The sequence below is a fragment of the Anomaloglossus baeobatrachus genome, chromosome 6 (genome assembly GCF_048569485.1).
Source record: "Anomaloglossus baeobatrachus isolate aAnoBae1 chromosome 6, aAnoBae1.hap1, whole genome shotgun sequence".
NCBI classification, from domain to species: domain Eukaryota; kingdom Metazoa; phylum Chordata; class Amphibia; order Anura; family Aromobatidae; genus Anomaloglossus; species Anomaloglossus baeobatrachus.
This window is the reverse complement of record NC_134358.1, coordinates 50,835,829-50,850,906: the sequence shown is the minus strand read 5'-3', so window position 1 is coordinate 50,850,906 and position 15,078 is coordinate 50,835,829. Positions and strand designations below refer to the sequence as shown.

The 15,078-nt window shown below is 45.0% G+C and overlaps 1 protein-coding gene across 1 annotated transcript in view; it reads right to left on the bottom strand.

Moving 5' to 3' along the window:
- Nucleotides 1-867: 867 nt before the first annotated feature.
- MAL2 (mal, T cell differentiation protein 2) overlaps nt 868-15,078 on the bottom strand; it is a 112,739-nt gene continuing 98,528 nt past the window's right edge. The window contains exon 4 of the mRNA XM_075352914.1: nt 868-1,231. Within this exon, the coding sequence (XP_075209029.1) occupies nt 1,160-1,231 (72 nt within the window). The 3' untranslated portion in view covers nt 868-1,159. The remainder of the gene's footprint in view (nt 1,232-15,078) is intronic.

Genomic DNA, 15,078 nt, shown 5'->3' with positions numbered 1-15,078 from the left:
AAAATTTAAATGGGTCTGAATACTTTTTGTACCCACTGTAAGTCTGGACTCTGACTGGGCCGTTCATACACATGAATATGCTTTGATCTAAACCATCCATTGTAGCTCTGGCAGTATGTTTAGGATCGTTGTCCTGCTGGAAGGTGAATCTACACCATAGTCTTTTGCAGCTTCTAACAGATTTTCCTCCAGGATTGCCCTGTATTGAGCACCTTATTCCACATGCCATGTAGGGGACACCGCATTTGGATTAAGGAGTTCTTGTCAGATGAAGCCAAAATAGAACCTTTTTGGACTAAATACATGATTCTGTGTGTGGTGGAAAAGTAACACTACATATAACACTGAAAAAACCATACCCACAGTCACAGATGGTGCTGGCAGAATCATGCTGTGTGGAAACTTTTCTTCAGCAGGGGCAGGGACGTTGGTCAGAAGTATTGAGAAGATGAATGGAGCTAAATACAGGGCAATCCTGGAGGAAAACCTGTTAGCGGCTGCAATAGACTTGAAACTGCCACTAACTTGTTAACTAACCCATGTAAAAATGTGTAATGTAAAACATGAATGAACAAAATAGGTAAAGTGATTAAAATTTAGGGGAATTTTGCCATCCTCCTTGTAAGAACCAAAGCACTTGAAAACCCCCCTGGTTAAAAAATATAAAAATAAAAATCACATTTGCCACTGAATTCCCCCTATAAAGCAATTCATAAAATGAAATAACATCCAGGATTGTAAAGAGGATCTCTACACTTTCATTGCATTGGTAATAAAGGACTCTTTAAATGGCAACTTTCAGAAATGCTCTAGAACTCAATGCATCACTCCTAAAGGTTATTTTGGATTTCATTTTCCATGACAAAAGACCTTTACATTTTTCTTTTATTGTAAAACTCCCATACAAACATAATGAATATTACAATGTACACAATCCGCAGCTCCCCCCACTTTGTGCAGGGCAGTCGTGTCTAAGGGACCACCATCATAAGTGCCTACAGGGAAATGTACATCAGTCTTTTTGGGCTGTAAAGTCTCCGATGCCAGGGTCATCCCTGGGTGACTTTTGTAAGAAGCCCGTTACACGTTCTCTCTCATTTTATCCAATGGCGGCTGTCAGATACTCGCAGATCCGTCTGGTTTGGCTCGTTCCTGGTTGTTATTGCCTCCATCTGCGGAATCCCAGGACTGTGCTGCACCCGTAGCAAACAGTGACGGCAAAGGCAAAAATCTAGGGAGAGAGGAAGAGAAGGAGGAATGATTCCGGTGCTTGACCAAATTTAGCATTATTTATAGAGAGCTAAAGGAGGTTCTCCATATATTCGGTGGATGTATCAACCTATCACTAACAACTGGTGTATTCCCTTCATGCTTTAAACATGCCTCCATCACACCCATCCTCAAAAAGCCCTCCCTTGTCCCTTCCTCTGTGTCAAACTATTGCCCCATATCACTTCTCCCCTATGCCTCAAAACTACTAGAACAGCATGTCCATCTTGAATTAACCTCACACCTCTCCTCCTGCTTCCTCTTTGACTGCTTACAATCTGGCTTCCGGCCCCATCAGTCCACTGAAACTGCCCTAACCAAAGTCACCAATGACCTACTAACCGCAAAAGCCAAATGACACTACTCTGTCCTCCTCCTCCTGGGCCTGTCCTCTGCCTTTGACACAGTAGACCATTCCCTTCTACTACAGATTCTCTTGTCTATGGGCATCACAGACTTGGCGCTATCTTGGATCTCCTCATACTTAACCAACCGAACTTTCAGCATCTCCCATTCTCACAACACTTCCTCATCTCGCCCCCTATCTGTCAGTGTCCCCCAAGGTTCAGTTCTTGGACCCCTGCTGTTCTCCATTTACACCTTTGGCCTGGGACAGCTCATAGAGATGGCTTTCAGTATCATCTCTACGCTGATGATATGCAGATCTACCTCTCTGGACCTGACATCACGTCCTTACTAACCAGAATCCCACAATGTCTGTCTGCTACTTCATCCTTTTTCTCTGCTCGATTCCTAAAACTGAACATGGACAAAACAGAATTCATTATCTTTCTTCCTCCTCACTCAACCCCCCCATCTGAAATATCAATATATATCCATATCAATGTCAATGGCTGCTCACTTTCCCCAGTCCCACGTGCTCGGGAGTAACCCTAGACTCTGATCTCTCTTTCAAGCCACACATCCAAGCCCTCTTCACCTCCTGCCACCTCCAACTCAAAAATATTTCCTGGATTCGTACATTCCTTTCCCAAGAAGTTGCAAAAACCCTAGTACATACCCTTATTATCTCGCGCCTAGATTATTGCAATCTCCTGCTCTCTGGCCTCCCTTCTAACAGTCTCGCACCCCTACAATCTATTCTAAACTATGCAGCCCGGCTGATCCACCTGTCCCCCTGCTACTCCTCGACTTCTCCTCTCTGCCAATCCCTTCACTGACTTCCTATTGCCCAACGACTCCAGTTCAAAACACTCTCGCCTACCTTGACAAGCTTCAAAAGGAACCTGAAGACCCACCTCTTCCGACAAGCCTACAACCTACCGTAACCCTGAGTCTGATATAGCGCCGCACAATCAACTCTACCCTAAGCTACTGTATCCTCACCCATCCCTTGTAGACTGTGAGCCCTCGCGGGCATGCACCTCTATCCTCCTGTACCAGTCTGTGCTTTGTATTGTTTATGATTATTGTACTTGTCCCTATTATGTACACCCCTTTCACATGAAAAGTGCCAAGGAATTGATGGCGCTATAATAATAAATAATAATAATAATGTATAGAAGACATGGAGAAGGGAATCCTCACTAGCCAGATTGGTACAACTGTAATGTCCTCTGGCCAAGATTGGAAGTTACGTACTACTAGGAATTTGAGATTGGCGAGCCTATATCGAACAAGTTTGCTCATCTCCAGTTATTAGAAAAGCTTTTTGGAAAACGAACTTAGCCGATCATTACCGGGTTTTCACAAAAATGCCCAGGTACAAGACCTAGAACCGGATAGGGAAATGCCTGTACCAAATTTGAAATTGGCGAACGCGAACCAAACAAGTTCGCTCATCTCTACTGATGTGACATTACGCTCAAAATTTTGATCCAAATTGCGGCATGTTACCAAAACCCTCAAGAGTTTGTAATTCTCAACACAACCACGGGGTGGCCACATAGACCCATATAACATAAACATCTCGTGACAGAGCATCTGTAAGATCTTTTCTGGTGTTGCCGGTTTTTCTCATTTTTTTAAAACGTGCCACAAAAAGAGTCAGCAAAAAGTTTAACTATTGCACAAATGTTTGCATCATAACTTGTGACTTCTCTGATTTCTATCATGCAACAAAAAGGGGCAAAGATTGCACAGAGAAAATCTGACAACTCAGTTATAATTCCAATCCAACAATTCAATCAAGAGTGAAGGCCCTGCTCAACAAAGCTTACAGTCTATGTGGAAATAGGGGGACACAAGAAATGAAAGCTGCCCGTATTGTAGGGTTCAGGTTGTCCACTACTCTGAAAACCCTGGCTCAATCATCATGTTTGCCCAAAGTAAAACACCATTTTATATTCTTCTCCAGTGTCGGTGCTATTCCAGCAGAGTCCAAACTCGCTCTCCTGGGGATCACATGACATTGTTATGTCAATCAAGTCCTGAACCCAATCAAAAAGACTGCTGGAACACCATTGTAAATGTGAACAGGGTGCTAGCAAAAATATACACAATCTATATGAAGTGAAAGCTGCACACCAAATTCAGAGAAATATGAACAAGCATAACCGCTTTATAATACATAAGGAATGAAAAATACGATTACCCATATGAAAAATTGAAAACATTGAAATGTGACATTGCAAAACTGCTGAGGATTAATTGAAAAAAAATATTTAGCTAATGTATTGATCAATTCATTACTGCCCCATAACCACTTCACGGTAGTCTCTTATTTATGGGGTCCCTAACCAAATGTTACCTCTATGTGCAGTTGAAACCTGCCTATATAGGAAATTGAATAAACATGGCTAAAGGGCAGGACTGGGTTCTCAGACAGAAAAAACTGTATAACAATCAAAAAGACTGCTGGAACACCATTGCAAATGTGAACAGGGTGCTAGCCCATATCTACACAATCTATATGAAGTGAAAGCTGCAAACCAAATTCAGAGAAATATAAACAAGCATAACTGCTTTATAATACATAAGGAATAAAAAATATGATTAGCCATATGAAAAATTGAAAAAATGAAATGTGACATTGCATAACTGCTAAGGATTATGTTAAAAAAAGATATTTAGCTAATGTATTGATCAATTTATTACTGCCCAATAACCACTTCATGGTAATCTCTTACCTGCCTGTGTATGGCAAGCCAGGTCCCTTGCTTCCAATACACAGGCAGGTTTCAACTGCACATAGAGGTAACATTTGGTTAGGGACCCCATAAATAAGAGATTACCGTGAAGTGGTAATGGGGCAATAATGAATTGATCAATACATGAGCTAAATATCTCTTTTTTTTCAAATAATCCTTAGCAGTTATGCAATGTCACATTTCAATTTTGTATATGGCTAATCGTATTATTCGTTACTTATGTATTATAAAGCAGTTATGCTTGTTCATATTTCTCTGAATTTGGTGTGCAGTTTTCACTTCACATAGATTGTGTATATTTTGGCTAGCACCCTGTTCACATTTACAATGGTGTTCCAGCAGTCTTTTTGATTGTTATGCAGTTTTTTCTATCTGAGAACCCAGTCCCGCCCTTTAGCCATGTTTATTCAATTTCCTATATAGCCAGGTCCCTTGCTTCCCATACACAGGCAGGTTTCAACTGCACATAGAGGTAACATTTGGTTAGGTATCCATACACACTAGCAGGTTTCAACTGCATATAGAGGTAACGTTTGGTCAGGGACCCCATAAATAAGAGATTACCGTGAAGTGGTAATGGGGCAGTAATGCATTGATCAATACATGAGCTAAATATCTCTTTTTTTCAAATAATCCTTAGCAGTTATGCAATGTCACATTTCAATTCGGAACCCAATCCACACCGGCTTTACTGTCCCAGTATATCAAACATCAACAGGAAGAGAGACAGCAGCTCTCACTTCCGCTTAATGACAGAATCCACCGACGATGGGGAGAGTGAAGCAAGTGTTGATTGGGCAAAGGGTTTGCGTGGCATAATGTCATGGGAACCCCAGGAGAGCAAATTCAAACACCGATGGAACAGCATCGGCATTGTATATAAATGTTGTAATTTTAATGGGGGTAAACATGGTGATTGAGATGGGGTTATATAAGCAATAAACAACGCCAGTAATGTAAAGCTACATGAACAGTCATTATCGGTTTATGCGCAGAAACAAAGTGCTACTGAGAGCATGAAGTGTGGAGGATACAAATGAAAGACGGGACCAGACAAAAAACTGAGACCATGCATGAGGGACCACCCCCTTCCTTACTTACTGTGGCAGGGGGAACACTGGGCTCTGCAGATGCAGGGGAAGACATGTCAGGGAGCACAGTAGAAGTCCTTACCATGATTCTGAAGTCTTCAGGGTGGCCTTTATGCAGAAGGGCCTGCCCCCCCCCAGTGACAGGGAACGTTCCCTGCCTCCTGCATCAGGTCCCTGACAGGCCGTGGAACAACGGCGTGTCCGTCACGCTGCCTCCGCGACTGGAAGCGCCCATACCGGAAGGTCGCAAGACCGGAAGTCCCGCCCGCAGTAGCACTTCCGGGTCGTACTGCAGCGTGCATACAGGAGGCGGCCGGCGGCTCAGGGAGGACGCCGGCCGGGGAGCTACACAGCCCGCATCACCCCAGAGGAGCTCCGGAAGGCTGGAGCAGCGGTCCCCCACAGAGTGAGGGAACAGTGTGGGAGGAGCGGCGAAGGCCCGACCGATACTGCCCGGCTAAGGTAGGGAAAAAAAAAAAATATACTGCAGTTCGTCGGCCACCACAGCATAGGAGAAAAAAAATACACCTCTCCATGCCCCATGGGGACAGGAAAGACACTGGCTATGGGAGGTGGGAGGGTCCTTTTAACCTCTCTTGTGCTTCCTGTCCCAATTAGGGCGTGGAGAGACAACCTCCTATGCTGTCGTGGAAGGGACTAGAAAAAATGTTTGAAGGGAGAACTCAGAACCTAGATTTGTGAGTCATTGTAATAGGCCTTCCTAAAAATACACATTTTTACAGGCAGTCTTAACATGGAGTACACTGTGAGTTAAAGGGAACCTGTCAAGTGCAATATGCACCCAGAACTACCAGCAGTTCTGGATACATATTGCTAATCCCTGCCTAACTGTCCCTGTATCTAGTAGCATACATAAAAGATCTTTAGGAATACTTTTTCTTAAGATCTCTTTATCAAATGCTAATGAGGCCAGTGACTAGTCGCAAGGGCATTAGCTCTCTTGACTAGTCGGCCCCCTTAGCATGTTAGCACACTCCTCTGGGTGTGCTAACATGCTAATGAATGCACAGCATCAGAGGCATGGTCGATCGCACTGCTCTCTGCTGCTACTGCGCCTGACGCTGGATTTCGGCTCAGTGCGCATGATCAGGAGTCCCGGACTTCTGGTCATGCATACTTTGAAGTCGGGTGTATATATCCCGGCTTCAAACTGGTGTAGTGTGCATGACCGGAAGTCCGGGGACATTCTGATCATGCACACTGAGCCAAAAACAAGCGGCGGCAGCATAGGTGAGAGCGACCATGCCTCTGACGCTATGCATACATTAGCATTTTAGCACGCGCCCACAGGGGTGTGCTTACATGCTATGGGGGCTGATTAGCCAAGGGAACTAACGCCCTTGTGACTAGTCCCTGTCCTTATAGCATATTTTTAAACATTTTTAGAAATACTTTTTCTAAAGATCTCTTTAGCTATGCTACTAGGTACAGGGACAGGTAGGCAGGGATTAGCAATATACACCCAGACTTGCTCGTGGTTCTGGATGCATATTGCATCTGACAGGTTCCCTTTAACTAGACTGACTGGGGTAGTACATTCCACAGAACTGGTGCAGAGACGGGACTCCTAGGTTGGGATTATAGAGGATGTTAGTCTTAGATCAATAGCGAAATAGAAAGGACTGGTAGGATGGTAGACGGAGATAAGGGAGGAGATGTAGGGTGGTGCAGAACTACAGAGAACTTTGTGGGCAAATTTAGATTGCACTCTGTAGTGGATGGGCAACCAGTGTGTAGTGCCCCTGAGCCACTCGGGGCACTACAAGGAACTGCATCCTCTTGGGGATGCAGGACTTACCCCCTGGGACCTGGAGTACCAGTGCAGATACCACCAAAGCACAACAAAAATCCTAGTTCTCCACTCCACACCCGGCATAGAGGGTTAACCATGTAAGGGGATGGTCGCCATGGAAAGGAACGAGTCCCTGGGATTAGCCAGCCTGGTGGGAGGGGTCAGCAGTCAGTAGAGAGTAGAGAGAAGTGTGGCACACGGGAGAGGGGTTCGGACGTGCCTGAGCTGGGTCTGTGCAGCGGTGACCCTGGGGCACATGAGAGCGATCGCCAGGACGGGTATCGGAGATACCGCTGGGACCAGAGCACGCATGGGGCACAGGGCCTTAGATCAGGCGCCAGTTTTACACGGCTTGATAAATACCTGCCCGGTGAGGAGACCTTCACGGACTTCACCGAACCAAATAATCTGGGGGCATCAGCAGTAAACTAGGATCGGGGTTCGGACACTTACCTCCCCACAGGGTCCGCACTGCACGGCATACGGAGAAGGAGACTGTTACGAACCGGCGCCGCCATAGCCGCAAGCAGCCTGCTGCGGTTCCTGTTGCGCCCAGGCGCCGGCTGCCATTCTTGGCCGTGCCTCGGGTCGTCCAGTTGGCTGTTCCTTCCACCACGTCTAAGTGTGGAGAGGCGGCTATTGCGCATGCGTGCGCCGATTTACCCCAGCCAGAGTTTAAGTCCGGTGTTTTGCCTAGTGAGCATGCTCAGCCTGTTTGTGTTATGTCTGAGACTAAGTCCTCAATTCAGGCTACTGAGCATGCTCCCACAATTAACCCTAACAGCCTCTTTGCACAGGTACTTGGACTTCATGCTGTGTCTAAGTTCTGGGATGTGCCTACTGAGCATGCTCAAACTGATAGTCTGCTTTCTGAGCCTGTTGCTCAGGCTACTGGGCATGCTCAGGCACTTAGTGCAACAGAGGCTAGGTCCGGTAAGGACCTCACTGAGCATGTCCGTGAGGTGGCACGTCCTGATAGGGCAGAGGGTGTCAGGTGTCCTGATGACGTGGCAACTCCGGACTGGCTCGCAGAGGCCCGCCCCTATGATCTGGCACCTCAGTATTGGTCGTCAGACGATGACTGGTGAAGTGTTTGGGGCGTGGCTGCCATGAGGTCATCAATGACGTGGCGGTTCCGGATAGGTCGCATGTGACGTCACTGATTACATGGCACTCTGCTATTGGACCTTGGTGGTTCCACCCTGGGTTTGGGGCGGACCCAGGTTATAAAAGGGGCTGGAGACAACATGGAGGTGCGCAGTCTTCACTTTTGCTCAGTCAGAGCACACCTCCATGTTAGAGCCTCATTGCAGCATAAGCCTATGTTGGGAAGTGGTAGGTAGGGTTAGGCGAACGGTGCCTGTCACGCCAAGATTCGTGGCTCGGCACATCAGGGTCAGGCGCCGTGCTTCCCTCCTGCCGTTCCAGTCTTGCTATAGCAGCCCAGTGGCATTAACTGGGTTGCGGCTGCTGTGCTTCCTGTCTGATTGTGCCCCCTACGCACACGGACAACGCACCTGCTGCGCGACCTGTCCGATTGTGCCCCCTACGCACACGGACAACGCACCTGCTGCGCCACCTGTCCGATTGTGTCCCCTACGCACACGGACAACGCACTTGCTGCGCCACCTGTCCGATTGTGCCCCCTACGCGCACGGACAGCATACCCCAGGACCCCTGTGGAGTTAACAGGGTGTTCCTTATCCTCCTCGGCTTCCCAGTCAACGCTACTGGTGTACCCATCTGGCCTGACGTGTCCTACACACACGTGGCCAGTCGAGAGGTGGCCAGAAACGCTAATCGGAGGACCGCTCGGTCTCACGTGTCCTACACACGTGGCCGACAGGGCGCTTTCGTGGCGGTCTTCCGGTCAACGCTACCTGGTTACCACCCGGCCTGACGTGTTTCCTGCACACGTGGTTGGTGTAGCGCTAGGTGCACCAAAACGCTAATTGGGTTGTCATCCGGTCTGACGTGTCCCAACACACGTGACCGGTTCCCAGCGTTCCTGAGTTATCTCAGAGCCATCCAGCTCTATAGTCTCCGCCTAACCCTCAGGTGCCAGCAGCTCCTTAGTCATCTGGAGCACGGTGGGCCCCGACTGGCGATTAGGATATATACCCCCTGGTCCTAATCTGCCGGTCCCCCCGTAACAGAGACTGTACCCTCAAAAGGGACAGTGAGGCCCCAAACGCTCCACGCTACGGGGACCCAACCAACAGAGAGTGCTGGGAACAGAGCAACCTGGGTCACAACATTTGCACTGATACTACAAGGGACCTGAACCAGCAACACCTGGGTCCAAATGACTAGAGACTGTTAAAAACAACCCGGTGTGGTCTCCGTCATTATCCCTCATCATCTCCCAGGCACGGCCCTACCTGCGGAGGGCCTAACACCATTGCTGCAATCACCACCAGCTCTGGGAGAACCCACATTTAGCAGCGGCGGTTCTCTATCCTTAACCGCAGCCTGCAGGTGGTGTCACATGACATTAACTCTTATCTCCCCTATTGTAAATTAACCCCCTTTTACAAAAGAAGCCCCAGGGCACGGGACCGGGCAACGGCCACCAAAGTGACATCCCAGTTTGCAACCGCCCGGGACAGAGTATCCTCTTCCCTGGGCGCGACAAGTGTAATTACTGGCACAAGGTTGAGGTATCAGTGTAGTGGCTGGATGAAAATAGGACAATGGCTGCTGCATTCAGGAGCAATTGAAGAGGGGACAGTTTAGTAACAGGGAGACCGAATAATATAGAAACAGTACTTCAGACAAGAATGAATTAGAGCAAGAATAAGAATTGTTGTAACTTCGAAAGTTAGGAAGAGGGCAGACTTTGTCAGTTTTGGAAATATTCAGTTTTACATACAGGGAGTACATGGTGTTAGAGCAGGGGTGGGATTCAGCCGGTTTTGTCCGGTTCTGGAGAACCGGTTGTTAAAATAGCAGCCGGTTTCCAGAACCGGCAAGAAACAGCTCTGGCGATCCGGTTCCCTGCTGTATTTATTTGTGCTAGTGTCTCTTTAAGACACTAGCACAAATGAATGCCGTACCTCCGCGCCGCACTTCGTGGTTCAGTGAAGCCTGTCGGCTCCCTGACCTGGCGTGCAGTGACGTGCTGACGCTGCAGAGAGGTCACAGCAGTGTGAGGAGGGAGCGCCTCCTCCTGACGTCTGTCAGCGTCACTGTGACTGCAGACTGCAGAGAGCCGCGGAGGAGGACGGAAGACAGAGAAGCAGCCGCCGGTGCTTGGAGCAAGGTAAGCGCTCATAGAGCCGAAGATGCAGGGAGAGGGGCCGCATAAGATGGCAGCTATATGTGGATATATGGGGAGAGGCCACATAAGATGGGAGCTATATGGGAAAATGAGCCATATGGGACAGGATCTGCAGGGAAAAGGAGCACATGGAATGAGATCTGCAGGGGAAAGAGGCCATAATGGGATGGGATCTGCAGGGGAAAGAGGCCATAATGAGGTGGGATCTGCAGGGGAAAGAGGCCATAATGGGGTGGGATCTGCAGGGGAAAGAGGCCATGATGGGATGGGATCTGCAGGGGAAAGAGGCCATGATGGGATGGGATCTGCAGGGGAAAGAGGCCATGATGGGATGGGATCTGCAGGGGAAAGAGGCCATGATGGGATGGGATCTGCAGGGGAAAGAGGCCATGATGGGATGGGATCTTCAGGGGAAAGAGGCCATGATGGGATGGGATCTGTATGGGGAAGGTCGTTTGTTCCAATTTTAGCAGGGCTCCTTTAGTAATAAATTTTTAAAAACTGTAGAAAAATCATTTAATACAATAAGACTGACAGTGACTGGAGCAACTGGTGCTGGACAGGAGGGTGAAGGTGGAGGAGGGGAAGGAGATTTTACTTTAAATTACTTGTATTTTTTGGTTGAGGAAAGTGCGTGAAAATGGGTGTGGCTAACAAAATGGGTGTGGTTACAGAATGGGTGTGGTTTTCAAATGGGCGGGGTTTACAGAGAACCTGTTGTTAAAAATTTGAATCCCACCCCTGTGTTAGAGGCAGCGGAGAGACAACCACTGGTTCTTTGTAGTAATGTAGGGCTGATATCAGGAGAACATGTATATGTACAGTATGTTCTCCCTGAGATTGCGTGGGTTTCTTCCAGCTTCTCCGGTTTCCTCCCACATCTCAACGACATACTTGTAGGGAACTTACAGTTGAGCCCCAATGGGGACAGTGATGGTCTTCTCTCTAAAGCGCTTTGGAATTAATAGCGCCATATAAGTGAGGAAAATAAATAAGTAACTGGGTAAAAGGCAGCCAAAACAGAGCATCATACTAAGGAGTTGGTGATCTTTGGCCTCAAAACTCAGTAATAGCTAGTATTAGTAAAGGTGCCAATGCCACTTTAAGATATTAAAATGAATCATGAGGCCACATTTCAATTTAAAAATTTCCATCTTCAAGGAAAAAAATCCTTTGAAGGTTGTATGCTGATATAACCCGGGCATCAAGTGTCCTGTAATTGCACTACAAATACTCAAATGCAATGAAACCTTATCTGCAGAATTCCATCACCACATTCCAGGGCGGAGTATAACACATTACACAACACTGCGGGACCTTGTACTGCGAGAGCGGAGGGTAAGATGAGAAAAATGTCCACAGAGTAAATCACAGGACGAGAGGATCAATACAGGACTACTACAAGAAAAGGGAGAACTTCTAGACACAGGAGGGCTTTGTTCAAATGACAACGTATAGATGACCACATTATGTCAATAACAAGATTTAATGAATGAGGTTACACTCAATTCCATTTCTCATGATTTATTTTGTACAGCAAATATGTCACCATCTATAACCATCCATATTCTATAAGCTCCATTTGAACTGAATGTGTCATTAATGGGCAGATTTTTAAATAAATAAATATATATATATATATTATATATATATATATATACACACACATACATATACATATACACACACACACACACACACACACACACACACACACACAGTTGAAACCAGAAGTTTCCTTCTTCTCTCTATAAAGACACATCTGCAGGTTTTTCCCTCTGCTCTCTATAAAGACACCTGCAGGTTTTTCTCACTATCTGACATGAAATCCGAAAAAACCTTTCCCGTTTTAGGTTAATTAGGAACCAAAATTATTTATATATTTGCCAAATGCCAGAATAATAAGAGCGGGAAGAGAGAAGACAGAAGAAAGAGAGGAGAATGTTTTAAAGCATTTTTATTACTTTCTGCAAAATCAAAACTTTCCCTCCACTTCATTAGTACGTGGTACCATTGCCCTTAAACTATATGATTTGGGTCAAACGTTTTGGATCTTTAGTTGGTTGGAATTTGGTCCCATTCCTACTGACAGAACTGATGTAACTGAGCCATGTTTGTAGGTCGCCGCTCACATCGGCCTTTTCCGCTTTGCCCATAAATTTTCAGTAGGATTGAGATCAGGGCTTTGTGATGGCAAATCCAAAACATTGACTTTGGTGTCCTTAAGCCACTTTGTAGCCAGTTCAGCAGTAGCTTCTTATCATTGTCCATTTGGAAGACCCATTTCCGCCCAAGATATAAGTTCCTGTCTGATGTCTTGAGATGTCACTTCAGTATTGCCACATAATCTTCTTTCCTCATGGTGCCATCTATTTTGTGATGTGCACCGCTCCCTCCTGCAGCAAAACAACCCCACAACATGATACTGCCACCCTAGTGTTTCACAATAGGGATGGTCTTTTTAGGCTTCAAAGCGTCTCCCTTTTTCCTCCAAGCGTAAAGATGGTCATTATGGCCAAACAGTTTAATTATAATTTTATCAGACCAGAGGACGTCTCCAAAAATTAAGGTCTTTGTTCCTGTGTGCATTTGCAAACATTAATCTGGCTTTTTTATGTTCTTTTGGAGTACCTGGAAGAGTGGCCTTTCAGCTCCTGTTGATACAGTACTCGTTTCACTGTGGATAATGACACGATCTTACCAGCTTCCGCCAGCATCTTCACAAGGTCTTTTACTTTTTTTCTTGGGTTGATATGTACATGTCTGACCAAAGCACGTTCATGTTCATCTCCGGTACACAGAACCCATCTCCTTCCTGAGCAATATGATGTCTGGACATTCCCATCTTGTTTGTACTTACATAAAATTGTTTGTACAGATGAACGAAGCACCTTAACCCCTTCACGACCGGCCGATTTTTCGCTTTCAGTTTTTTTTTTTCGCCATTGTTTTTCTGAGAGACGTAACTTTTTTATTTTTCAGTCAATATGGTCATGTGAGGGCTCATTTTTTGCGGACCGAGCTGTACTTTTAAATGAAACCATCAGTTTTACCATATAGTGTACTGGAAAACGGCAAAAAAATTCCAAATGCAGAAAAATTGCAAAAAAAGTGCGATAGCACTATGGTTTTTGAGATATTTTACTCACTGTGTTCACTATATGGTAAAACTGATGTATGGGTGTGATGCCTCAGGTCAGTGCGAGTTCGTAGACACCAAACATGTATAGGTTTACTTTTATATAAGGGGTTAAAAAAAAAATCGGAGGTTTGTCCGAAAAAAGTGGTGCATGTTTTACGCCATATTCCGTGACCCGTAGCATTCTCATTTTTCGGGATCTATGGCTCAGTAATGGCTTATTTTTTGCGTCTCGAGCTGACGTTTTTAACGGTACCATTTTTGCGCAGATTCTACATTTTGATCGCCTCTTATTGCATTTTGCGCAAAAGTTGTGGCGCCACAAAAACGTCATTTTGGCGTTTGGAATTTTTTTACCGCTACGCCGTATACTGACCAGATTAATTGATTTTATATTTTGATAGATCGGGCGTTTCTGACGCGGTGATACCAAAAGTGTGTATATTTTTTTATTTTTTTAACCCTTTAATTTTCAATGGGGCGGATGGGGGGTGATTTGAACTTTTAGGTTTTTTTTGTGTTTTTTTTAATTTAAAACTTTTTTTAACTTTTTTTTTTTTATTTTACTGGTCCCCCTAGGGGGCTATTGCGAACAGCAATCCGATCGCTCTGCAGTATCTGCTGATCACAGCTATACAGCTGTAAACAGCAGATACGCTCTCTTTCTCTTTCGTTGTGCCGCTGGCACAGCGAAAGTGAAAGCAAGTCATGTGTCGTACAGGAGTCATCACATGACCCAGTGCTACCATGACAACTATTTCATGTCAGATAGTGAGAAACACCTGCAGATGTGTCTTTATAGATAGTGCATGGAAACTTCTGGTTTCAACTGTATGTGTATGTATGTATGTATGTATGTATGTAGGTGTGTGTGTGTGTAATGTATGTATATATATATATATATATATATATATATATATATATATATATATATATATATATATATATATATATATATATATATATATATATATATTATACACACACACACACACACACACACACACACACACACATACATATATATATATATATACACACACATTATATATATATGTATATATATGTGTGTGTGTGTATATATATATATATATATATATATATATATATATATATATATATATATATATATATACATATATATATATATATACTTATATATATATGTACATATATAATAATTGTACCTTGCAAAAATATTTGGCCCCTTCAATTTTTCAACCTTTTCCCACATTTCAGGCTTCAAATAAAAGATAAAAAATGTTAATGTTCTGGTGAAGAATCAACAAGTGGGACACAATTGTGAAGGTGAATGATATTTATTGCTTATTTTAAACTTTTTTAAAAAATGACTGAAAATTGGGGCGTGCAATATT